Genomic DNA, 27058 nt, shown 5'->3' on the forward strand with positions numbered 1-27058 from the left:
CACCACAGGCAAGTGTCTTTCTTGTGTCTGGGTGTCTAGAAGACCCTGTCACCTGGCGGCTGTGGGGAGAAGGACTGGACTTGGTGCATGAGTGGATGTGCTGCACCTGTTGACATGAGAGGGTGCAGTTGTGCCATAATGCTTAATTACCTCAGTTTACCTAGAAGATATTAATGCATTATTAGTGCTTGCTGGGGACCAAGGTTCCCTCTGGCCCTGCAGACACAAGGAGGATCAGCAACATCAGTCTGCTGCAGGTTGTGGGTGTTGTGGCAGTCGATTCCTGCTTCTCACTGGAGTGGGGCAAGATCTCACTAAAAGCCAAGCATTGCCTGGAGAAGAGGAGGCTGAGGGGAGACCTCATTGCTCTCTACAACTACCTGAAAGGAGGTTGTGGAGACGAGGGTGCTGGCCTCTTCTCCCAAGTGACAGGGGACAGGACAAGAGAGAATGGCCTCAAGCTCCACCAGGGGAGGTTTAGGCTGGACGTTAGGAAAAAATTCTTCACAGAAAGGGTCATTGGGCACTGGAACAGGCTGCCAAGGGAGGGGGTTGATTCACCTTCCCTGGAGGTGTTTAAGGCATGGGTGGACGAGGTGCTGAGGGGCATGGTTTAGTGTTTGATAAGACTGGTTGGACTTGATGATCCGGTGGGTCTCTTCCAACCTGGTTATTCTATGATTCTATGATTGTGGGATCTTCAGACTTAGGCAAACTGGCACGGGGCTGTAGGAAGCAGAACTCATTTTCTAGCGGGGCTTTCGAAGGCAAATACTCATGTTTGCAATTTATACCCCCCTATTCTGGGTTGTTCCTGAGTGTGCCCAGCATAAAATGCTGAGTTTCTTGCTCTTCAGTGATAGCTAGTTTTTTGTTTTCAGGACTGTTCCAGCAGTGATTCAGTTGTTTTCCAGCATGATGATGCTGAATCAAAATAGAGTTTTGAGCAAAGAGATCCTGATGTAGTTTTGCCAGGGCAACCTCAGGCTTGGTAGAGGAGAGGATGGGGAGGATGAGAGCCTCTGCTCTCTCCATCTGCCTTCTGCTGTCTTTGGGAAAATCTACCTGTCTATGATCTTCTGGGAGAAACTGCATTAGATGAGCATGGCTTTGAGGGCTGTGGACACTACCTGCACTGAGGAAGATCCCACCGCAGTGACTGTTCCTCCTGGCAATGCCAACACTGCTGGTAGTTGCAGATATGGACTACGGCAGTTTCATAATTGAGGGTAAATCTGTCTGTCTGAAAAGGATGCTGTTTGATTTCCCTTGGGCTGTGTTCACATGGGGCCAGTTCTGCACCAACTGGTTGGACTGGAGAGCTGAGCAGATCTGGAGCAGGGGTCTGGGTTGGTTTCGGGCTCTGGTTTGAGCTCAATGCTGGCCCGAGATGCTGCAGCAAGACGGTGGGGAAGAAGGCAGGACATGTGGCTGCGTAGGTCTCCATGCTCTGTGCCCTGCCTGCTGGAACATGGGGCAAGGATGATGAACAGTGGAAATGCTGGGAAAAGTCACTCAGAGAAGAGACGGAGCAGTGCTACAGACTAGGAGAAGTCTGTCTAGAAAGCTGCCTGGAGGAGAGGGACCTGGGGGTGTTGGTTGACAGCGACTGAACATGATCCAGCAATGGCCCAGGTGGCCAAGAAGGCCAATGGCATCTTGGCTTGAATCAGAAACGGTGTGACCAGCAGGGCCAGGGAGGTTATTCTCCCTCTGTACTCGGCACTGGTGAGACCGCTCTTCAAATCCTGTGTTCAGTTGTGGGCCCCTCACCACAAGAAGGATGTTGAGGCTCTGGAACGAGTCCAGAGAAGAGCAACAAAGCTGGTGAGGGGACTGAGGAGCGGCTGAGAGAGCTGGGGGTGTTTAGCCTGGAGAAGAGGAGGCTGAGGGGAGACCTCATTGCTCTCTACAACTACCTGAAAGGAGGTTGTAGAGAGGAGGGTGCTGGCCTCTTCTCCCAAGTGACAGGGGACAGGACAAGAGGCAATGGCCTCAAGCTCCGCCAGGGGAGATTTAGGCTGGACATCAGGAAAAAATTTTTCACAGAAAGGGTCATTGGGCACTGGCAGAGGCTGCCCAGGGAGGTGGTTGATTCACCTTCCCTGGAGGTGTTTCAGGGACGGGTGGACAAGGTGCTAAGGGGCATGGTTTAGTGTTTGATAGGAATGGTTGGACTCGATGATCCGGTGGGTCTCTTCCAACCTGGTTATTCTATGATTCTGTAAAGCCAGAGTCTGGATGAAGGACAAAGAAGAAACATAAGGAGTTAGAAGGAAGTAGGAGGCTGGTCTGGAGTTTGGTGATGGGTAGATGTTGGCAGGAGCTCTAAGGAAGAAGCACCTTAAAATGCTGAAAGATGGTGGGAAGGCAAGAATATGGACAGATGGGTGGTAGAGGACCTGCAGAGGGCAAGGAAAAGCTGCAGCAGAAGCATCGTGACCTGCAAAGCTCATTTCTTGCTAGAATCTGGAACCAAGTTTTTAAGCACAGAATCTCAGCTCTTTTCTGCCGTCTAGCTGCCAAACTTGTTGAGCAAGTGTGGCCAGCCAGCACTAGTGCTGGATCTGCACAGCAGAGCATAGTCCTTTTCTGTGCAGTGTTCCCCTGTTAGTGCTGTCCTTTCTCTTTGGAGCTGTGTGTCTGAGACCACAGCTGTGCTAGAGAACCAGGACCGTGGAGGGGGGAGGCTGCTCCAGTTCAAGGGATGAACATGTGGCCATTGATATTTTATTTGTTTAGAAAACTTAAGAAATCATAGAATAGTTTAAGTTGCAAGGGACCTTAAAGATCATCCTGTTCCAACCTCCTTGCCATGGGCAGAGACACCTTCCAGTGGATTAGGCTGCTCAAAGCCCCTTCCAGCTTTGTCTTGAACACCTCCAAAGATGGGGCAGCCACAATTTATAGAATCATAGAATAACCAGGTTGGAAGAGACCCACCGGATCATCGAGTCCAACCATTCCTATCAAACACTAAACCATGTCCCTCAGCACCTCGTCCACCCGTGCCTTAAACACCTCCAGGGAAGGTGTCTCAACCACCTCCCTGGGCAGCCTGTGCCAGTGCCTCACCACCCTCAGAGGAAAACTTTTCTTCCTAATATCTAAGCTAAATCTCCCCTCTTGTGGCTTAAAACCATTCTGCTTTGCCCTATCCCAGCACTCTCTGGTCAAGAGCCCCTCCCCAGCTCTCCTGTAGCCCCTTCAAGTACTTGAAGGTTGCTCTAAGGTCTCGCTCAAGCCTTCTCTTCTCCAGGCTGAACAAGCACGACTCTCTCAGCCTGTACTCATAGGGGCTCTGGAAATCAGGAAATGCTAAATTTTTATGCCTAAAATTTGTCCTTCCTGTGTGTTCACGATATAGACTTGCAAATCACACTTGCAGATCAGTGAGAAAAAAAGGCAGATAGATGTGTCTTCTCCAGACTGCTCAGCTCAGAGTATTTAAGCAGTGAGTGAGGAGTCTGGGCCCCTAGGCTGGTCCTGTGTGGTTTTTACCTGCATTGTCTCTGGTCCTGTGTTTCACCTGTGAATGTTGAGTAGAATAATGAGTCCTTCAGAGAGAGGCTCCAGTATTGCATCCAAACGGGCTGATGATAACTTGCTCATGGGGGCCATCACGCAATTTACTTATGGAGGAGTCCCACGTTCCTGCAGTGGGCACATAGGACTGAGTCCATCAGCACATACAGCTTTGCACTGTGCTGTAAGGAGTGCAGAGCCTGGCTGCTAGGGGCACAGACCTTGCAGAAAGCACAACAGTGTCTGGCTGATTATCCTCCCAGATTGATTTCAACGCCCCACATCATGCCAACACCTTTACGAGGTGCCCAGCAAACCAGATCCGGGAGCTGATCCAGCTGGAAAATGACTGTGGAAGGAAGTGCTGGAAGGAAGGCAGGGTGCCATTTGGGGGAAGAATTGCTTACATTGGTGTAAAGGCTGTTGTGAGCATCAGACCGCAGTCTGGTTTTCATCTCGTATCATTTGATCTTAAAGAAATTCCTTCCTTGTGTGTTCGTTCTCCATTGAGGCACTGGGGAAAAAAGTGAAAGCAGGTCCAGGTTTGGATGTCTCTCACAAGCTGTTGGAGAAAATGATTTTCTTCCTTCTCACTCACTTCTGCTTGTTCATTAATTGAGAGGAGTGAGATGGGAGAGCCAGCAGGGGGGCAGAATATGTACTTATTACTACTGCTGTTACACCTGGTGGAAAGGGCAACCCATTTGCAAGAATAAAATTGGTTGGTGGTGCTGGGGGTTGTTACAGAGTTGGTGAAATGGGCAAGGTTCTTCCCTATTTCTTTGTACAAAGAGATCTTCCCTGGACGTGTTCAGAAAGCATGTAGACATGGCACTTTGTGGCATGGTTTAGTAGGCACGGTAGTGTTGGGCTGATGGTTGGACAGGATGATCTTAGAGTTCTTTTCCAACCTTAATGATTCTGTTCTGTTCTATGAACTTGAGCCAAGTCAAGCAACACCCTCTCCACGTGGCACCCAGCTTAAAGCTGTATGAATTTGCTACATCTGGTTTCCAAATCTCAGAAATGGAGAAATACGTATCACAGCATGAAATGCCTGTTGGGCAGGAGATAGGAAAGGGTGATAGATCAAGTTTAGTTGTGTTTGCTGAATGGGAAGCTATCGGGACAGCTGTGTTTTCCCAACGCACGGCTCCTCCTGGCTTGCAGCCCTGGGGATATCCCTCTAGGAATTAATAATCATCTGCCAGCACTAGGAGGGGCGTAGTGCATGGCAGAGCAGCAATGGTCTGTGCTATCTGCAGAAGTGTTTTAGGATGGTCTGTGCCATGAAGCCAAGCGCGGCTGCTAGCCTGAGCGCTAGAGTGTGCAGTATTGCCTTCCTGCATTATTCTCTTGATGAGAAGAGGTACTGTCTTTTGGCAGGTATCTTCATGGTAGCAGCAAGCTCGGAATACAAGAGGCTGATTTTTTTCTTTTGACAGCTGCTTTGCTGTGGCAGCATCTTGCTCAGCCCATGGTGTGTGGGAATCTGCGTGGGAGAGCAGTGTGGTAAACAACCTGCTTTTTAAGGCTGTTGCAATTAAAGAACCTATTAGCAAGCTGCCACATGGATATCTCAAGAGTACCAGGGACTAGCTGTGTAATCAGAGCTGAGTATGCAGCCAGACCACTTGGGCTGGGTCCATGTGACTGCTGGGTGACCAGTCGACCAGGAGAATCCAGGTGTTGCAGGGAGGTGATTCAGGTGTTGGTCATCCTCCTGGTGAGCCCAAGGCCAGCGCACCTGCAAGAACCGGGCAAAGGCTGAGACACGGCACGACAACAGTTGAACGGCCCTGACAGCAGAAAGAAGGAAGTGCTTAACTTGTCCTACTTAATTAGCTCTTCCGATTAATTTGTTCCTGATTAGATTCCAGTTGTGCTCTGCCTTACAATTTGCTTTCCCACTAAAAGATGCAGTCCCCCGGTGAGTAGACCTTCAGGTTTTGTCCTAGGGGTGGCTGCTGTATTGAGGAACGTGGTTGTCATTTGTGGAATGGCTGCAAAGCTGTGAGTCCTTCCGGTTACAAGCTGTTTGATGGTCTCATTTCAACTGGCTTTCAGTTGATCCTGATTTCTTTGTGCATTTTGTCTCAAGTTACATCAAGAATATTTTCCTGGTGCTCTGTCTTTGAGGCAGATGTTCAGCCTGTGTCTCTGGAATAGCCGCACTGCTTAAATATAAAGGCATGAATTTTAAGCAGATTTAGCTGAAACCGTGTGTGGACACCCTCATTTTAATGCCAGAGCGGATGATTTTGATTCTGAAACTGGCCACATAGTCCCAAAGAAGGGTGTTCCCAGAACATCTACTTGAAAATAGCTTTAAACTGCATCTGGTTAAAAATAGGTTTAACTTGGAGCTCCTGCTTCACTGTGTGGGTTGGGCCTCCTAATAGCGTGTTGTGATACCTTATACGGAGCCACCTACGAGCGTGCAAGTTACTGGTGGTTACGACACACATGAGCCCTGAGGCATTGGGAGTAGGGGAAGGTTCAAGATCTCCCTTCTGTTTTCTCAGCCTGCCAGTTGTGCTTTTCTCAAGGATTTTGCGCAGATGCTAGCAGCTTTGACCTGTAAACACAGTCACTCTATTAGCACTAATTCTGCTCTGTAGCCAGCGTAGTTTGAAATCTTCTAAAGCTTACGGTGCAGAGGGCTGCTGGCACATGAATTAATCATGGAAAAGATCAAAGTTGCTTTGTTAGTTTTGTTTTCCTGCTTTTAATGAATAATATATTTAAATGCTTTCCTTCCCTAATAAATCACATCTCAACATTTTTCTCTTCAGTTAAATAGGTGGGAAGGACTAACAGGAGGTTTTACAATGGAAATTCACTTGCCCAAGCACAAGGAAATAATAATGATTATAATTGGTGAAGGGGAGAGGAGGAGGAATCAGTTCATTAAGGCTTTAATGAGCAATGCAGTGAGAAATACGAGCTATTAGTACTATTTGCACATCTTAAAGTAAGGAGGAAGATTGTCCCCATCTTATGATAAAGTTGAGATTGCAAGCAGATGTGCTTTTCTGCCTGAAGCTGAGGAGGAGAGGTGGCTGTTACTGCCTGTTTCTTTCTGTTTGTGTGAGTCAACTTAAATTTTTAATAATATGGGGGGGGTTTATTTGTTGCCTGTTCTTGCCCCAGATCAATGTGACAGACTAGGTTATGGAGTGGTTGCAGATGAGGTCATGCTGGCAGGTCTGAGATGGAAGAAACTCCATCGTGAGGAGGGAGCAGTGGGACCGGGGTGTCTTTTTGGACCCTGCTGTTGGAAGACCATGGTAACTGCAACCAGAGGGTGAAGCTTGTATGTGTAGTCTGACTGGATGTGGCCTGGATAATTTATTTTGCTTTTCCAAATCTCATAGGTACTGTATGCCTCCTGCTGGCTACAGGAGCTGTGGATCTGGCTTTCCTGTTACAGTGCCTGTCTGGGGCTCTGAAGGGCTCAGCTTTCTGATATCTCACTCGAGTCCCTCCTCTAATTTAAAATAAAAACCTTCTCTCCTGACATCTCCTCTTTGTGCAAGCTGAGACAGTTCTTCTCCACTATAATCACACAAGCCTGATTTCTCTTGCAAACAGAAGTATCATGAGGTTGCCATCTCCAAATTAAGGCAGAGATGGAATGATAAAACAGAGTGCAGGTAAAATCTTTCTTGCCTTCGGCAGAGAAACAAGCACAGGGTGAAAAAGGGGCCTGTCCCTTCTCTCACAGTGGTGTGGCTGGAAAGAGAAGGGAGGGGAAAGTGGTTGTCCCCTTCAAACACATCCTCCTTGGCAGGTAGCAGCTTTTTTTCAAGCCCGTGGTGTGGAAAGCATAAACGGGCTGGCATGCAACAACCTCTGCCTGGCCTCTTCTGGCAGGGGCTTGCTCATGTTTGCTGAAATCTTTTATCCTCAGTATTCCAGTTGCTTAGACAGTTCTTACTCACCACAGAAATGAATGGAAAGGCTTTCCATTCATATTTTTCAGCCTTGCATGACATGCTGTGGTGCTTTGCTTCAGAGCTGTCAACAAGCAAATGTCTAAAAAAATGTTCCCAGAAATAACTTATAAAAGCAGATGTGAAGAATAATACTTTCGAGCTGCCTTGTGCATGTCTGAAAACCTGTGTGGCAATCATGATTAAAACTCTATGCAAAATAACCTGTGTGGTATTTATAAGTGGTTGGTAGACTTGAAATGGCAGCAGAATACTTGTTTTAAGAGTTTCTCAAGCTGCGTTCTTCCTCCTCTCTCATGTTCTCACAGGCCTTACACAAACAGATAAGAAGAAGCTACTGCTCCTTCAGCCCTAGCCCTGAGCTCTACCGGCTGCTTTGCAGCCCTCTCCCCTCCTGCACGTGTGGATGGCTTCCAGCAGTCACACACCGGTCACTCCAGCTCTGCAGAGCTGTTCTTCTCTCCCTGGCACTGCTACATCCAAGTGCAAGAGACTATGAGTGAAGAAAACTGAACGCCCCAAAAGGTCCTGGACCCTAGTTTCATGCTGGGGTGGTGAACAGTGAGGTTAGCATTGATGGATGGAGCAGAGTGGTAGCTGGGAAACGTGGAGATTTTCAGCTTTGTCTTCTCATCTGTTGGTGCCACCAGAGCTTTGGCATCATTGTGTAATTCTAGAAATAAACCTATGATGGGCTTTTGTAGCCGTGGCTGAGCACTACCATGCTTACTGATATTGTTGTGTGCACATCATTGATCTTGTTCTTAGTGCGGCTGCATTGAAGCATCCTTGTTCAGCCTCAGGCAGTGAGAGCTGAGGGTGAGACCTGAGTTGAGTTTATCTCCTAGACCTAGTAGGAAAATGGAGAAGACAAATCTGCCCTATTTCAGCACTTGGACAAGAAAAAAAGATCTTGCCTTGAATGTGAAGTTCTGTGTGATTTGATGCAGGGATGATGACATGTTTTTGCATTTCCAAGACTGCTGATAATGCTGTTTCATACTCATGAGTGGGAAATATTTTCTTTTGTTTTTTGATTCAGAGTGTCATTGATCCTGTTCCATTGATGGGTTGCCATCTTAAAAGATGAACTGTCCATTAACTGAGGTTTTCAGTCAAGTCTTTAGTAGAGGACAACCTAGCCAGCAGCAGCTGGCTCTTTCTGTGGTCTTCATGCAAGACTTCACCTAGTTTCAGGGAGGGAAACGGCAGCTGGATCAAACGTAAGTCCCAGCCTGTGTTTGATGTGCCACATGTTTGCTCTGCAATGAGCCTCTCCTGGGATATGAACCTATTTGGTTTTGTGTGCAGACTGGCAAAGGAAGCAGGACAGAAGCTTTGATGGGCATGAAGTGGAGGAAGAATCCTGTGGTTAACATGATCTTGGCGGATGTTGCTGTTTTCCAGCTGGCCAATTCATGCATCCAAGTGACTTTTGGAAAGAACTCAAGAGCTTCTGCAGTAATTAGGAAAGGCAAAGCCTAATACTAGGGGAGCAGAGCAGTAAGCAATGGAAATACCACTTTGGGTTGTAGCCTTTAAATCCTTTTTCCTTTTCGGAGTCAGGCTGTCAGCTTCTTCTTTAACACTGTGTTGTGTTTATAATATTTTAATTAGTAAGACTTCCTGTGGTTTTGACCATCCATGGAATTATGGTGATAAAATTCCTGGTTAAAAGATACCGAGCATTTGTAAGGGGATTTTTTTCATAAAATAAGTGTTTTCCAGCTTGGAAAATAAACATCTTCGTTTAGCTTCTGTTTATATTCAGTAGATGTGAGGAAACCTGCTGTTGGGTAAATACTGAGAAAACGCCTCTTTATTGTTGGCTGGAGGTTGTGGGTGTGTGTTCATTTATTTGATTTGTTTTCATAGAATCATAGAATGGTTTGAGTTGGAAGGGACCTTAAACATCATCTAATTCCAACCCCTCTGCCATAGGTGTTTTTTCCTGAAATGCCCACTACTGCTCACCGTTACAGCCAGGGCTAGCTGAGCTGTTAGCCTCATCTGAAATTGTTGTTCAGTGCTGCAGTGCTTGTGAGAGGCGAGGGGTCTGTCAGTCCACTATCTTGCTTTTTACAGTCTAATAAATTCATCAATTGGTCTCTGCTCTGTGTCACGCAACAGAATCTTGCTTGCAGTGCTTCCAGGGGAGCATAGGATAACATGTACTGTTACCGCTAGTAATAAAAAGGCTTAATTAAGTTTTAATCTATTAGTACTATTGCTGCAAGACTTTTTACATTGCATTATTTAATATCTTTATTTCTTTCAAAGAAAAATTCTGTTGATGCCTACGGGAGTATAACACTAGAAATTTTCATGTGTCAGGATGTACCCAAACGACCTTCCTACCCTACAGGAGAGAGGCAGCACCTTGAATCTTGTGTTCAGTTTAGGGCCACTCACTACAAGGAGGGCATTGAGGAGCTGGAGCATGTCCAGAGAGGAGCAACAGAGCTGGTGAAGGGCCTGAAACACAAGTCTTATGAGCAGCGGCTGAGGGAACTAGGGCTCTTTTGTCTAGAGAAGAGGCTGAGGGGAGACCTTATTGCTCTCTACAACTACCTGAAAGGAGGTTGTAGTGAGGCGAATGTTGGTCTTTTCTCCCAAGTAACAAACAATAGGATGAGAGGAAATGGCCTGAAGTTGCATCAGGGGAAGTTTAGATTGAATATTAGGAAAATTATTTAGCTGAAAGGGTTCTCAGGCACTGGCAGAGGTTGCCCAGGTTGAGTCATCATCTCTGGAGGTATTTAAAAGACGTGTAGATGTGGTACTTTGTGACATGGTTTAACGGTGAACTTGGCAGTGTTAGGTTAATGGTTAGACCAGATGATCTTAGATGTCCTTTCCAACCTAAGTGATTCTATGATTCTGTGACCTTTGCTGTGCTGGCGTTAGAGCAGTTGATAGCACAATGGTGAGATTGATTTCCAATAGGTGAGACCTGACAGGCATTAACTGCTTGAGGCAAACCAAATAGTTACACGCACAGTGCTTCATCCTGCAGCTTTTCCTCTTGTCTTACTGCTGTGGGTATGCTACCAATTTAAGGAATCAACTGAAATTACTGCGTGGAATGAAAGATGGGGTATCTCTGGATGGAAAGGGCAGGGTCTGGTGAGCTTGGGGGGCAGGTAGGGCAGTCTGATGCTGCTGCTGAGTGGTGACTAGCGTGCTAGCGCATACAGATGTCCTTAGATGACTTGGTGGGTTATTTATTCTCCTTTCCATCCACGTGCATAATTTCCACTGTAATAAACACGTGTTAGGCATGAGTGGAGAGGAGGAAAGGGGAAAAGGCTTTTTATTATTTAACTTTGTCATTACTTTTGCACATAGGCAGACACAATAAATACCCCATAGTTACAGACATCCAAATTTAACCATGAATGTGGACAACTCCTTTCACTGAGCAATTAGTTGCCTGTTTTTATAGCACTGTTTGGACATTTGAACCATTCATGGTAGCTTTTGCTTTACCAGAGTTTAGAGGCTTTTAGAGGTCTGGAACTCCTAAAGTGGTATAGGGCTGCTTTGTTTTGTAAAGGCTCTCTGTATGCAGAAGGAAAATGTATTTTCTATAGCAAACTAGCCAGGATGAAGAATATGAGTGAGCAAAATGTCTATGATGACTTACATATTCTGACACTAAAGGTGAGAGGCATGAGGGGCTGCTGCATTGGCCATGCTGTCCTCTAGCAGACTTCAGCGCTGCGTTGGTGGTTTCTGCAGGCAAACTCTCACCCAGCAGCACTGTGAGCTGAGGAACTGCCACCTTAGGGGTTGAGGGGGGCTGATGTTGGGGAGGAAAGTAGTTTTGGTAGTGATATATGCCACCATTTCAAAATCACTTGTACCTTGTTGGAAGGTTGAACTTGCCTGCTCCATGGTGTGGTGCATGGGATAGGTGAACACCCAAGCCCTCTGAAAGAGGGATTTATTCTGTGGGATGTGGTTGTATATGTAGGTCCACTAGATTGCATAGTAGATGGTCTCCTGTAGCTGTTCCTGGGCCTGAGGTGTGGCTGAAGTTGTGCTGCGCTCTCTCTCCCCTTTTCATTCAAGACAGCATCAGGAAATGGGAAGAACAGTGCCCAAAAGAGCTGATTGTGTATGAAAAGCAATCCAGGCCTTGCTGAAGTCAGTCTCCTGCTTAGCAACACTTAGATCTGCTATAATTTAGTGAGAGGTGAATGTAAGCATTGGAGAGGATCACATGGAAGATGTAGAGTAAGTAGAGAAATTAGCAGGGCAATGCAGCCAAGTAGCATGGGAAAATGTGAAATTTGAGGAAAGTTTTAAATACAAATGATGCTTTAAAAAAACTTGTGGCATGTGTTTTAATGAAAAGGGAGGCTGTCAGATGGAAGCTGTTGCACTGCATATGAGATATCAGTGGCTGGAGAACAGGAGAACAGAGAAGGCTCAAGGCTGGCTGTGCACATGATCCACCAGCACAGGCAGTACGGAGACTTCCCCTCCTGCCCATGAAAAGCAGGTTCCTGTAGGTTTTTGATCTGCCTGAATCAATTCAAAATTGCACTCCCTCTGAGGGCAGGCAAACCTCGTGGAGGTACACTAGTGCCCCACTCGGTGGCTTTGTGGGCCACCTTCGAGTGTCCCCTACTCCTGGTGCATAGGGCTGGTTTGCTCTTGGCTTCTTGTGGGCTGTTCAATGCTTGGGAGAGCAGCAGGGAGCCAATTGCCCCATGCTGATCCTCGAGGAAAACTGTAACAAACCCAGAAACTACATGAGCTAAATTGGGAACATATTCTCTTAAACTCTGTTAAATGTGAGTGCGTGAACTTGAGGAGCATCAGCTGCTGGGTTTCTAATGGAGCAGCTGGTATGAAGCAAGCTGGTAACTGGATTCCTTCCTTAGGTGATTTACGTACATGGTCACCATCCACTCACAAACCCTCCTCTTTCTTTTCCATGCCTTGGAAGTGCTTCTGCACATGCTAAAAGCCAAGACAGGATACGATTGAGGTTTTGGCTCTGATACAGCAAAACATTTATATGCCAAGATCAAGGAGATGTTCTCTTGAATTTAACGGTGGGCAAATTCTGTAATACTGTAAGGATATTTCTTTCTAATTCTTGCATGAAGCTGCAGGAGGCTTGGGCTCGGTAAAGGAATCAGCTCTTGATCTTTCTCTTTTGGGGGAGAGGCATGAATTGGTTGACATCTTCAAGTTCTTCTCAATCACGTTTCCTACAGTGGATAATGAGGCTATTGAAGTTGTGCAATGATGATTGAGTGTTTGGAAAGGATATTAAACCTCCACACATCAGCTCTCACTTCTGGAGATCAAAATGACATCTCATGTGTGGGAAAGAGGCAAATTATCTGCCGGCTGCAGGGTTCTTCCATCTTGCTGTCATGTGTTTCTGGTGGCCCACTGTCAGAGGCAGGATGCTGAACTAGGTGGACCAATGTTCCAATTCAGCCTGGCAATTGCTGTGGTCCCCTGAGTCCTTTTGACTTCAGTGAGAATTAAACACACGGTGAAGGACTCCCCTAGAAAGGCAGGCTTTTCTGTGCCAGTGTCTGTGCTCAGCTGCTTGAAGCTCTGCAGTGAAGAAAGCAGGTTTCTGTTCAGTGCTTGGATGAGCCCTACCACATCCTTTTTTGTGTTTTGGTGGGGAACCCCCTAATTTATAGCATGCACTCCCATTTAAAAAGTAAATGCAAGCTGCCCTAAAGTCAAGCCATTCTCCATGTTGCAGTTATGCCATTGGGTAGGGGGGTCCATTAGTGCCTGGGGAGGAGCTGTGTGCACAAATAGCTTGGAGAAAACAGCAGATAAAAATGCCTTGAGCTTTACTTCTAAACCTGTGTGGCAAGAGTACCGAAATACACCATGCGGCTTGTGGCCCTTTGAAGTGGCTGGAATCAGTACTGACAGGATGGCTTCCCTTATCTCCCCTCCTACAAAGGGGACCAGGAAATACGCCTGTGATGTGGGACTCTTACATTTCAAGCCCTGATCGGGTTGACAGCTTTTTCCCTTTTTTTCTTCCCACAAGCGGTTAATCAACAAAGAGAGTTGAAAGCAGGGAAATGCTCTGCCCCCTTTTAATGGGTAAATGAAGTGGTGGGGTAACAGCTGTGTTTAGGTGCTGCTGCCGCTCCATCGCTCAGGGATGATCAGATGAGTGGGAAGTTTACAGACTGTCTGTCCCTTCCTATGTCTTTATATCCATGCAGGGGGCTTGGCAGTGGCTGGCTTTTGTATTGCATCCAGTCTGTGCTCAAAACAAGAGTCTTGAGCACGTACATCGATGCGCAGTCACCTCTGGCAGACTCCAGTGTGTGTCCCCAAAACACACTTGTCAGAAGGACCTTCACTTTGCCAAATAACTAACTTGAAAACTGAAAATTCCATTTCTTCTGAGGCTTTGGTCTGGGAAGCTCGGCTGAGTCTGACCAGGTCTGTGCAAGGATCTCAGAGACAGCTGGCTGTGATTTGCAAGTCATATGGCTGCTGCTGTGTGGGAACAGCTTTCTTGATCTAGAGCTCAGTTCTGCCTTTAAAGAGTGACTTGTTTTGTGAAAATTGAGCTTTGCTAGGAAATTGTGATATGGTTGGTCTAAAGCCAGTGAAAGAGAAAAAATAAATTAAATTCTGGAACAGTTCAGATCTGAATACCAGCAGTTCCTGGGTCCCTGCTTTCCAGGACTATAAAATATTATCTATCCTTTGGAATATGAGCTCTTTAAAGAGTGGCATATATGAAACAACTAACACTCCTGGCAAAATTTGACAGTGCCTTTTTATCGTTTTCAGGGATGGGACACCTACCGCCTCTCTGAGCAACCTGTGCCAGTGTTTCATCACGCTCAACATAAAAGATTTCTTACTAATATCCAGTCTAAATTTCTCCTCTTTTAGTTTAAAACCATTACCCCTTGTCCTTTTGCTACAGGCCCTGCTAAAAAAAATTTTCCCCATCTTTCTAATAAGCCCCCTTTAAGGACTGAATGAGTATTTGATGTGTATTTAGGTATTTGATGAGGACAAGGCTGAGGTACTTAATACCTTCTTTGCCTAAGTCTTTAATAGTGAGGAAATTCGTTCCCTGTGTATACACCCAGGAGTCAGAGGAGCAGAAGAGAGCTCCCATGATCCAAGAGGAGGTGGTTAGAGACTCGCTTGCCCAGCTAGACACCCACAAGTCTACAGGGCTGGATGGGATTCATCCAAGAATATTGAGGGAGCTGGTGGACATGCTTGCCAAACCCTTTTCCATCATCTTCCAACAGTCCTGGAAGACTGGGGAAGTCCCACTGGACTGGAGGCTGATGTTGTGCCCGTCTACAAGAAGGGTCACAGGGAGGATCCAGGGAACTACAGGCCTGTCAGTCTGACCTCAGTGCCAGGGAAAGTCATGGAGCAGGTGATCTTGAGTGCTATCATGAAGCACATGCAAGAGAACCGGGTGATCAGGCCCAGTCAACATGGGTTCACAAAAGGCAGGTCTTGCCAAACTAACCTGATCGCCTTCTATGACAAAGTGACTCGGCTGCTGGATGAGGGAAAGGCTGTGGATGTATCTTCCTGGACTTCAGTAAAGCCTTTGACACAGTTTCTCACAGCGTTCTGCTTCGGAAACTGCCACCTCTGGCCTGGACAGGCGCACACTCTCCTGGGTGGAAAACTGGTTGGATGGCCGGGCCCAGAGAGTGGTGGGAAATGGTGTGAAATCCAGCTGGAGGCCAGTGACAAGTGGGGTTCCCCAGGGCTCAGTGCTGGGTCCAGCCCTGTTCAGTGTCTTTATCAATGACCTGGATGAAGGCATCGAGTGCACCCTTAGCAAGTTTGCAGATGACACTAAGGTGGGTGGAAGTGTTGATCTGCTGGAGGGTCGGGAGGCTCTGCAAAGGGATCTGGACAGGCTGGACCACTGGGCAGAGTCCAATGGCATGAGGTTTAACAAGGCCAAATGCCGGGTCCTTCACTTGGGGCACAACAACCCTGTGCAGTGCTACAGACTAGGAGAAGTCTGTCTAGAAAGCTGCCTGGAGGAGAGGGACCTGGGGGTGTTGGTTGACAGCAGCTGAACATGAGCCAGCAGTGGCCCAGGTGGCCAAGAAGGCCAATGGCATCTTGGCTTGTATCAGAAATGGTGTGACCAGCAGGTCCAGGGAGGTTATTCTCCCTCTGTACTCGGCACTGGTGAGACCGCTCCTCGAATCCTGTGTTCAGTTCTGGGCCCCTCACCACAAGAAGGATGTTGAGGCTCTGGAGCGAGTGCAGAGGAAGAGCAACGAAGGTGGTGAAGGGGCAATGAGAACAAGTCTTACGAGGAGCAGCTGAGGGAGTTTGGATTGTTTAGCCTGGAGAAGAGGAGGCTGAGGGGAGACCTTATTGCTCTCTACAACTACTTGAAAGGAGGTTGTAGAGAGAAGGGACAAGAGGTAAAAATTTCTTTACTGGAAGAGTGGTCATGCATTGGAACAGGCTGCCCAGGGCAGCGGTGGACCATCTCTGCAGATGGTCAAGACATGTGTAGATGTGGCATTTAGTGACATGTTGTGTTTGGCACAGTGGTGTTGGGCTGACAGGTGGACTTGATGATCTTCGAGGTCTTCTCCAACTGTAATGATTCTATGATTCTATAAAATCTTTGTGTTATAATAACTTCTTAGCCTTGAGCAGCCAGTCTATTTACAGCTTGTGAATTAATGGCTGAGTGATGTCTCAACATGGGAGAGGAGCAAGAGGAAGATGGAAAGAGGCAGTTATTTGTTGGTGAAGAATGTAGTTTTGAGCTTAAGGGGCCATTGCAGTTGGCTTCATTTGTCCCGTATGGTTTCCTCATTTGAGAGTGTGGTCCCCTAGCTTCTAAACCAGGAATGTAATGGTAGCTTTTGAATGCAATTTGTGCTATAGTAAAACCAGGACTAATAAACGTGCATGATCATGTAAATGTTTTCATTTGGGTTATTTTTTCCTTTTTTTGTCTGCACAGGGACCCTCCAGAGGGATCGAATTTTTAAGAACCTCACTCGGAAACGCCAGCGGGCCATGCGAAGGCGAGTGCATCAAGTGAATGGGCACAAATTCATGGCTACATACCTGCGACAGCCAACGTACTGCTCACACTGCAGGGAGTTCATCTGGTAAGAACAGCTTGAATGCGGTGGTGTCGAGCTTCCTTTCTCTTCGCATTCTGGGGACCAACATGCCACCCCTGATCCTGAATCAGTCACCCGACATCCACCAGTGTGACTCTCCCTGGCCATCAGGTTACAGCAGGGTACATTTATGCTGTAAACTGGAATCCACTGCAGAGAGCTCAGATGCTACTTTGGATGCTGGAAGCAAGCTAGGGGGATGTGGGGATGGAGCAGTGTTCCTCACTTGTGAGCATAGATATTATTTTGGAGGGCGGAGGTGAGTAGGGGGAGTAACCCAGTCAATCTGAAGAGAAATCCCAAGTATTAATGAGATTACGTGGAAGAAAAAACAGTGACTTAAAAGAACTGAGAAAAGAACACCTTAAAAGAACTGAGAAAAGTCATGAGAAGTGTGAGGTGTAGAGTGATGTAGGTGGGGGAGATATAGGCAGAGCAGGGAGAAAAACTTAGATATGTCTCAAAAGAGCATGGAGTGGGAGAGATAACAACAAGGTGTGGGCTGCTGGGATGAGTCTAAGTGTGGTGTGTGTTGTAATAAAGTGAGGTATTTGAGAAACTAGAGTGAGGGGGAATATGAGAAATAACATGTGTTGACAGCCTGCCCTGTAAGCTACAGCCCTTGCAGCACTTTCTAATGCTCTCACACCCCTGCACTGAATTGCACTATTATTGTTGGGCAGTTTTGCCCCGGGCATCTGGTCATTTGGGCTTGTCCTTCGTTGTGACTTTCTCTTCTGTAATTGATCTACAAGAACACTGACTTCCTGATGTTAAATTACGTTCATATTTTGTTTTGAACAGGGGCGTGTTTGGAAAGCAGGGGTACCAGTGTCAAGGTAAGGTGCTCTGCTCCTGCACAGTGTGTCTGGGGGATGTGCTGTCTTGGCAGTGCTTTCCCATGCTGCTGGGACATCCTTCTCTGAAGTCACCACTCCTTCCTCCCCAGCCAACGAAAACTGTGCATTTCAGCAGCCATGAGGCTGATGGCTCGCAAGCACGCAGGAGCAACCACCTACATTCCTGCAGACACCTAGGGATCTGGTTGCTGTGTTTCATCCGTGGTTTTCTTCCTGTGCAGAGTTGCTGAGTACATGCAAAATACAGGAGTGACACATCCAGGGTCCTTTCAGGGCTATGTTCAGCTGGTATTGGGACAGAAAGTACCCTACCTGAATGGACGCCCTCTTCTTTTCTCTCCCTGTGAAGTTCAACAAAGTGAAGTTAGGAATGTGACTTCAAAGGGCAGCCTTGTGGGCTGGCACAGCACTTTTGTCTGAATGGCTATATAGATGTATGTGATGCTTAATTGCTCCCTTTTCTTGTGGTTAGGTGACAGAATTACTCGCTTGACCTGTGCGTGGTCATTCAGCATAGCCTTCTAACGCAGCCTGTTTCTTGAGTAATATAATAGGGTACTGGTGTCCTCATACGAAAGGAGGCTGCATGTAAATGGAATTGTAGCCCCCATAAAATCTCTGAGTGAAAATGAATCTTATTGATAGACCCTCACGGGTGCAAACTTGAGTTGGCAACAAACGGAATAGCGTGGGACCCTGCAACACGTCTGTAACTTGCAGTTTCCATTAGAAAAATCTCCTTAACATAGACAGTAGCTATGGTCCTTAGCAGTGATTGCAGTGACTGCTAGGTTAAAGAGTGGAGGAATTCAAGTTCAGTCAAGCCAAGCCAGCTTTAAGACCTGGAGAAAGCTCAAGTCTGCTTTAGGGCTGATTATCCCTCTCGATGGAAACTAGCTAATTAGCTGACACACAGCACCATTCTGCTGCAGTTGTCCAGCTTCTGAGACCCAAGCATTGCACTGAGCCTCAGCAGCAAACCAACCTGAGCAGGGCTCACTTGGGTACCCAGCGTAAGAAGCACTATGCAGCTGAGATGTATGGATGGCTTTTGTTATCTCAGACCTGTGTTCTCTAATATTGTTTATGTTGTGTGAAATACAACTAGATAATGATTTCAACAACATTTTTTTGAGTTCATTTTGAGAAGCACACTGTTGTTTCTGTCTGCATCGTTCATATTTTCTGTAGGTAGCTGTATTCTAGGCTGTGTGAATGATCCAGTGCAGAATTTCTGTTGCAGTGCATGGGAGATATGTCTCCAGATCTGCGTTGAGATTTCGGAAATTCCGAGCCACCTGATTATTTTTCACATAGTTACTGTGTCCGAATGGTACAGCTGAGCCTTTTAAGAAACCAGCTGATGAGTTTGTGTGTTTTGAGTCTTTCAACAGCTCTTTTCAGCATGCCTCTTTTATTTCCTAGTATGCACCTGTGTTGTACACAAGCGCTGCCATCATCTAATCGTTACAGCTTGCACGTGCCAAAACAATACTAACAAGACCGAGTTCAAGGTAAAGTCATGTTGGTTATTTTGGGTCATCATAATTTGTGAATCTTCAGGGTTGTCTGGGTTGCTGAAGTTTTGCTATAACAGAGTTTACTCTGTATTATTGTTCTCTGTGGGTTTAAACACAAGAAAGAGTGATAGGGACCTGCATAAATGCCGTGCAGTATCATATGATTGTTCTGTTAATGCCAATAACTGGTTGGACTAGCACGTGATTTAAGAAGGTAGGATGTCTTCATTGGAAGACACCAAGGCATTGCAAAACCACTGTTTTCCTTGATAATTTTCTTTCATGATTAACTGTGTCATAAAAATTTGGTGCCTGATTCTTAATGTGGATTTCTGTGGCTTTAAAATCTAACCACTCATCTTTGTTTGGTCCCTATTTTCTTTTCTCGTAATTTAAAGTGCTCATTTAGTCATTGCTCCACACCTTTACTCTATGAAATTATTTGTGTTGTAATAAAGAACCCTTGCATAACTTGTGTTTTTTGCAGGTTCTCTTTCTTGCTAGTTTTGGCTTTATTTGACAGGACTAACATCCTCACCTGAAATTGCCCTGTACGCTGCACGTCTCATTTCTGTAGCTGGAAATTGTTTCATAACTGCTTGAGGAAAAGTCAGTTGAAATATTTTTAACTGGGACATAGCTCTGTATGGTGTGCTGTGCAGAAACTGGCTTTCCAGGACAGATAGCAATTTGCTTTGCTTGTTATTTCTTGCCTCCGAACTACTGAGCTAGACTTAGAATGACCCCTTGCCAAACCAGACGAAAAGAAGTTAAAATGCTTAAGGCTAAAGTACAAGTGAAATGGTGACTCTACTCACCTCCTTTTTTAGGATTGTGAAGAGTTTATAACACTTCTAAGCTACTTTAAAAGAAGGTAAAGGAGAGGAGGCACTGCTTGCTTTAAACACATTTTTTCAATCGCATCTTTGACTTTTCTCTGTGAAGTTGTGGGCTACTTATCAGTCTTCCAGGTTCTGCATGTTGAGACATGAAATGCAGTAATGAAGAGGTTAAGTGGGGATGGGTTTCTTCAGTCCATCTGACATTTTTTAAGGTGCCTTTGACATCTACATAATTACAGTTGGAAAATAATGAGATTAAAAAGGGGATGACAGCAAGCAATAAAGCAAAATGTGGGCCTGAAATGGAAGACTGTTAATAGCAAGGAGGATGAGAAGAGGAATTAGTATTTTAGTAGGAGCAGGGAAAACTATTCTGTAATAAATTTAATAAAATCAACAGTTTGACCTAATGTTACATGTTTGTACACATATGCAAGTTAATAATTTGAAAACTGTTTAGTTATAAAATGTTGTAGCTAATATAATTTGTAGGTGGCACTTCAGAGTGATAGGTTTATGATGAGGTAACCCACACTTCTGATTCTAACTTGGCTTTAAGAATTTAAAGTTAGTTTGGCCACCCTTTTTATAATATGCTTTGTCAGCTAGTCCTGACTGGCAAGAAAACCAGAGCAGACTCACAGCAGGAGAAGCTGGTCACTCAGCGTTCACTTGCAGTAAACCTGCAGGAGGTGATGGATTGGGATGTTTTCTGAGTTGAAATGATTTTCATAGTTTTGCACTTACATGCCTATATGTAAATGAACATCAGCTTATATATATGTGTGTTTGAATTTTAAATCTGTGCTTCTCTTTTGATGCCTCAGGTGACGGAGCAGAGGTTTGGAATCAACATTCCTCATAAGTTCAGTGTCCACAACTACAAAGTCCCAACGTTCTGTGACCACTGTGGTTCCTTGCTCTGGGGAATCATGCGTCAGGGCCTGCAGTGTAAAAGTGAGCAGCTTCTTACTGTAGCCTTTTCATAAACTACATATATTTTTAGACTCTTGATGCACTGTGTGGGCTTGATGTGTGCAACCTTCAAGAGAAAGCAGAGCAATGAATATTCACCTTTGCAAAAGTTAACAAAAACGGTGATCTACTGTTTCATCTCAGACTTCCAGAAGAACTCTGCTTTGTACTCTCAATATAGCTTTGTTTAAATGGTGTTAGTGAAAAAATGTTGGTACTGCTGCTTCTTGGATTAATTTTTCCCTTTACCTGAAGGTTGGCTCAGCCAACAAGATAAGGCAATGGAAAGGCATCCAAGGGAGAAAAAAAGGACATTGCTTTAGGTTGAGTGCCCTGTCTGCCACACTCTTAATTGGTGACAAAGCATGTCCTACTGTTATGGTTTTGTTTTAGTGATCCAGACTGCAGAATCACGGGGGGAGCAGTTTCCACTTGCTGTCTTCTCCCACAAGAGGGTGCGTGTGGGTTCATGAGTGAGAGCAAGAAAGATTTTAGTTTCCCATTGGACAATATATCTTTAAATTGGATGCAGGGGAAATCTGTTGCGAATTCTGTGGTATAATAAACTCTAATTTTACCTGCAGGCATAGCTGCAGTGGTATTTATATACCTGACAAACATGCGCTTGTGAATAGCTTAAGGCAATGTACCATCCCACTTGGACAGTTTGGGTTACATTCCTGATTTTCAGCAGATTATTCTCTTATGAGAGTCCTCATTTTGTTTCTGCTGTGATCAGTGGCAAAAATCCTTTAGTTTAAAGTTGCAAGTCAGATCCATAGGGGTGTAATTTCTGAAAGAGAAGTGTTAAATTATTTCTCAGCAATAAATCCCTCCAAGGTATTTTAATTGTTCCTTTGATTTTCCTTTCCATCCCTACCACCACCACGGTCAGTCTGTAAAATGAACGTCCACATTCGATGCCAAGCAAACGTTGCACCGAACTGTGGGGTGAACTCAGCAGAGCTTGCGAAAACCTTGGCATGCATGGGTCTGCAACCAGGAAGCATTTCCCCAAATTCGGTGAGTCTTTTTCTCCCCCCCACGCCCCCTGTTTAAAACACTTACAGCTGAGTCTTTATCTGGGTGAAAGAGATGTGAGAGGCTTCAGTTAAGGCAGATGGCATTGGGTGGTGGACTGCGTGAGTGGGTCGTTTCTATCTGTGGCTTGTGGCAAAGACTTCACCTGGAAAACTAGTGTTTTATGTCCATGTTTGCTGTGATGGAGGCTTTAGTCTATAGGTATTGCTTTGTTGTCTGCTTATGTTTCACGATGTTGTGGCTCCATGAACTCTTATCTGTTTGGCATGAATGAGAGGACAATAAGACCTCAAGCTAATTAATAGTCTGTATAATTCATGCCATAGTTTTTTATACCTTTACTGTGAACACAAATACACTGTCTGCATATGTGGCTTGGAGCAGAGCCTAAGAAGAGCTCAGCAAGAAGCCTAGGTTCTCTTCCCTGCTTTGTCGCTGTGATTTTGGGGGAAACCATTTCACTCTTCACTACAGTTTTCCCAGCAAAAGTCCGTGGTCCCTGTCAACACAACTTCATCTCTGGCCTTTGCTGCCCAAGCCAGGGTCCTAATGAGCTTGTTGCCAGGTTTGGAATGTGTGTGTACAATTTATGTTTGACAGTACTAATGGCATCCTATAAATCCAGCTGTTGTATATCTGAGCCTATTCAGAATTTAAGACACACTGTAAGAGCTTGAGTGGTGATGCCATAAAGGGTAATGGAAATCAGAGTTGACATTTGACAGAAGGTTGTCACTGTGTTTCCTTTGCTAGCAGTTTTGAAAAGGGAGTTTGCTTAAAAATACAAACCCCATAATAAAATGTTGGGGTTTTTACTTCTATTTCACTAAAACCTAAATATTAAAACCCAAAACACACTTCCTGACCAGGTATACATTATCATACAGTTAGTCAACCACGTGATACACTGTCAGCCTAACCTGTTCATTAGACTGTGCTGCCCCTTTTGATTCCAATTGGTTTGTAGCAAAAGAGACTTTCCTATCTTTGCTCTTCATGCTGTAGCAGTTCAGGGGGACAGTTATCCTGGGAGTTACTGTGAAACACAAGTCCCATGGTCCCTTCTTAATTCTGTAAAAGTCAGCACTTGTTAGCATTCGTTTTTTGCCTAATCTGCATATCAAAAAGAGACGAAACCGGGAAAATAAAAATCTGTGCTTGGTGTTTAACAGTCTCCTCTTGTTATTTGTGAAGCTAAATGCTCTAGGTAACGGTTCAGACTGTGCAGTAAGATTAAGTCTATCGGGAGTTTCACTGGGTGCTGTCCTAAATGCTCTCGGTTCTTTCCCCATGGCTGGGGTTGCTGTTTCTGTGGCAGTGAAACGAGTCTTTTGTACAGGGAGAATTTTGCTTTACACCAGAGTAGTCACAAGGTGGAGCTCAAGAAGTCCGTGTGACTTCGTTCAGGCTAATAAACAGAATAAAAGCACTCATGGTTTATGTAAGTACTCATGCCTTGTGAGCTGTGAACAGAGGTTGACTTGATCTTTGTATACTGCAAAAGCAGAGGCTCTAGAAATGTGTTCTAATACTGCTATGAAAATAATACTGAAAATGCAGACACATCACTGCTGGCGTGGGAATGAACAGCCTTCCATCAAATTTCCAGTGGTGGAGAGGGCCAGCAGCCTGGCTGCAGGGAAGAAAAATATTTTGAAGTTTGGGTCTCACTGAACTGGCCTTAAAATCCGGTAGAAACCTAAAAGATTTTGTTGAAATCTGCTTGGGTTCTAGGTCTCACCAGTGAGTCCAGAGAAGAGCAATGAAGCTGATGGGGGGCTGGAGAACAGGCCTTATGAAGAACGGCTGAGAGAGCTGGGGGTGTTTATCCTGGAGAAGAGGAGGCTGAGGGGAGACCTCATTGCTCTCTACAACTACCTGAAAGGAGGTTGTGGAGAGGAGGGTGCTGGCCTCTTCTCCCAAGTGACAGGGGACAGGGCAAGAGGGAATGGCCTCAAGCTCCGCCAGGGGAGGTTTCGGCTGGACATTAGGAAAAAATTTTTCACAGAAAGGGTCATTGGGCACTGTCAGAGGCTGCCCAGGGAGGTGGTTGATTCACAGAATCACAGAATCACAGAATCACCAGGTTGGAAGAGACCCACCGGATCATCGAGTCCAATCATTCCTATCAAACACTAAACCATATCCCTCAGGACCTCGTCCACCCGTGCCTTAAACACCTCCAGGGAAGGTTATTCAACCACCTCCCTGGGCAGCCTGTTCACCTTCCCTGGAGGTGTTTAAGGCACGGGTGGATAAGGTGCTGAGGGGCATGGTTTAGTGTTTGATAGGAATGATTGGACTCGATGATCCGGTGGGTCTTTTCCAACCTGGTGATTCTATGATTCTATGATTTGGCATATTGCAGAAATTATGCAATCCTCCTCCCTCTGATGTTAGATAGGCGACTTGGATTTCCACACTCGTTGTCTTATTTTTCTGGGAAGTGAGGATGGAGAGAGGCAAGCTTGACTCTTGGATAGGCTGGGCAGTGAGGTTATCACTTAAAATGCCCAGGGTCAGGAACCAGCGCTGACATCTCAGCACACACCTAACAGCTATGTGGGGTGGTGGTACCAAAGTGCTTTCTGTGATAGTGGCCATACAGTACATCCAAAAAGGTCTTAAATACTGAGGTTGGTGGGCTGACTACTTGTGTACACCTTGCAGGTAAAAGTATGATTGTTATGTAGACTGATACTTAATTTACTTTCCTCCACAGAAACTGGTTTCAAGATCTACTTTGAGACATCAGGGAAAAGGCAGCCTGAAAGACAGCAACAACATCAGTGAAACTTCAGCAAGCAAACTTGGGATCAAAGACTTAACCTTCCTTCGCGTATTGGGAAAGGGCAGTTTTGGAAAGGTGAGAGTTATTTGTGGTTCTTTTGGGGAAAACCACATTCCTTATTTAAGAAACTCCTGAAGTAGATGATGTTATACCATAATGTGGCACACGGGCTGTCCAGCAGAGTATACTTTGAGTGACAAGGTTGGTTACAGAGAGCTAGGATGAAAGGGAAGAGAAAGCAAGCTGATGGCAAAGTGGAGAGTTGGTTATCACGAAAAAAGAAATGTTAGCAGCCAAAGGAACAGCTGCGTGCCGAGGCCCATACCAGAAATTGCAAGTGTGTGCGTTAGCACTCGTTTGGGCAGCATTTCTTCGAGCATGTAAAGACTTTTCCTTTAAAGGAAACACGTCAGTGATTTCAGATGCAGTGAGATGTGGGTTTTGTTTCTCTGCTTTGCCACAAAAGCCAATGTGAAATGGTGCATTCAAATTTGATAACTGAGGAGGGAAGGGGGTTAGGTGACACTGCTCAGAGGCTTTGCCCTGGCACAGTGGATGAGCTTTGACCACCTGCTCCCACGTCAGAGGTTTGAGCAACATGTGTGGGCATTTCTGTCTGCAGAAGCCTGTTGCAGACAGTGGTGTATCATCAATTGTAGACTGATGGCCATGCAAACAGGCTGAGTCAATTGCATCCACAAGCCTGGTCATGAGAAAACTGACCTTTCTAGTGTGAGAACATGCGAGAGGTTCCATGTTGCTCATAGAAACTGAGGGCTCAGCCCTTGCAATTCACCTTCTCTTTCATTTAGGTGATGCTTGCCAAGATGAAAGAGAGTGGGCAGCTCTATGCGGTAAAGGTGTTGAAGAAGGACGTCATTCTCCAAGATGATGATGTTGAATGCACCATGACTGAGAAACGCATCCTTTCTTTAGCAAGAAACCACCCATTCCTCACCAAGCTCTACTGTTGCTTCCAGACTCCTGTAAGTATCGACTAGGCTGTGTGCAGCCTTCCTCCTGACACTGGCTGGCATGTTCAGGACAGAGCCACTCTCCTGTGTTTTTGTTCCTTGGCCCATTATGAATGTCCAAATTAGACCCAAGAGAAGCCTCTCTGCTCAAGGGTGAACAGAGCACTGTGCTATATTCCACCTTCCCTGGAGGTGTTTAAGGCACGGGTGGATGAGGTGCTGAGGGATATGGTTTAGTGTTTGATAGGAACGGTTGGACTCGATGATCCGGTGGGTCTCTTCCAACCTGGTTATTCTGTGATTCTGTGAAAATCTTGGCTTGTTCTAAGCTCCCTAACAAAATGGTAGTAACAGGGAGGCCTTTCTTTGTGTCTTCCCTAGAATCGTGTCTGCCATTCAATATTTCCAAATGCATTTGCATAAATGTCTACAAACCCGCAGTGTCCTCTGGTTGCTGTGGGACCTCAGGCCCTGCTGCCCTGCTACGTGAATTGTAGTAGTACTGCATTTGCATCAAGTGATCTGCAAACTCAATTGTACTGGAAAGCAGGGGTGGCCTCCTGTATCTACCAGCCTCTGTGTACTCTTCAGAATTGAGTGCAAGATCCTTCTGGGGCTGCTGGAGAGGATCTTACTGACAGAGTAGACACTGTGTTATGTTACTGGACGCCTCTATTTTAGGTGCAACATCACTAGTGCCAAGCAGAGGGAATAATCATAGACTCGTGGAATCATTTAGGTTGGAAAAGACCTCTAAGATCATTGAGTCCAACCATCAGACCAACACCACCATGCCTGTTAAACCATGTCCTGAAGTGCCACATCTACACGCTTTTTGGACACTTCCAGGGAAGAACACTCCACCAGTCCCCAGGGCAGCCTGTTCCAATGCTTCACCACTCTTCTGGTGAATGAATTTTCCCTAATATTCAGTCTAAACCTCCTCTGGTGCAACTTGAGGCCATTTCCTCTCATCCTATCACTTGTAACTTGGGAGAAAAGACTAGCACCCTCCTCACCACAACCTCTTTTTAGGTAGTTGTAGAGAGCAATAAGGTCTCCCCTCAGCCTGCTCCTCTCCAGGCTAAACAATCCCAATTCCCTCAGCTGCTCCTCATAATGACTTCCTGTGAGCTCCTGAAGCAGTCCAGGACAAAGCTTAACTACAGCGGACTTTGCAGTGTTGGCCTTAATGATCTTAAAGGTCTTTCCCAACATAAATGGTTTTATGATTCTATGACATGCAGTTTATATTTCTTCTTGTGTAGATAAGTCAAATGACAGCGTTGCTGTCACTTGTGGTCAGGGTACCTCAATGGAGCACAGCACACACACTGCCTGTTCAGCTTAGAGCCTCCTTCGGTGGGTGTCTATACGTGGGAGCTTGTTGCTGATGTGGGTGGTGGAGAGAGGAGTGGCTGT

At 45.7% G+C, this 27058-nt stretch overlaps 1 protein-coding gene across 1 annotated transcript in view; it reads left to right on the forward strand.

Moving 5' to 3' along the window:
• Window positions 1-27058, forward strand: part of PRKCH (protein kinase C eta) — a 131674-nt gene that overhangs the window by 40162 nt on the left and 64454 nt on the right. The window contains exons 3-9 of the mRNA XM_069856831.1: window positions 16468-16618; window positions 17438-17472; window positions 18919-19007; window positions 20683-20812; window positions 21726-21853; window positions 24594-24737; window positions 25475-25648. Of these exons, the coding sequence (XP_069712932.1) occupies window positions 16468-16618; window positions 17438-17472; window positions 18919-19007; window positions 20683-20812; window positions 21726-21853; window positions 24594-24737; window positions 25475-25648 (851 nt within the window). The remainder of the gene's footprint in view (window positions 1-16467; window positions 16619-17437; window positions 17473-18918; window positions 19008-20682; window positions 20813-21725; window positions 21854-24593; window positions 24738-25474; window positions 25649-27058) is intronic.

This window comes from Phaenicophaeus curvirostris, chromosome 5 (assembly GCF_032191515.1).
Source record: "Phaenicophaeus curvirostris isolate KB17595 chromosome 5, BPBGC_Pcur_1.0, whole genome shotgun sequence".
Lineage (NCBI taxonomy): Eukaryota > Metazoa > Chordata > Aves > Cuculiformes > Cuculidae > Phaenicophaeus > Phaenicophaeus curvirostris.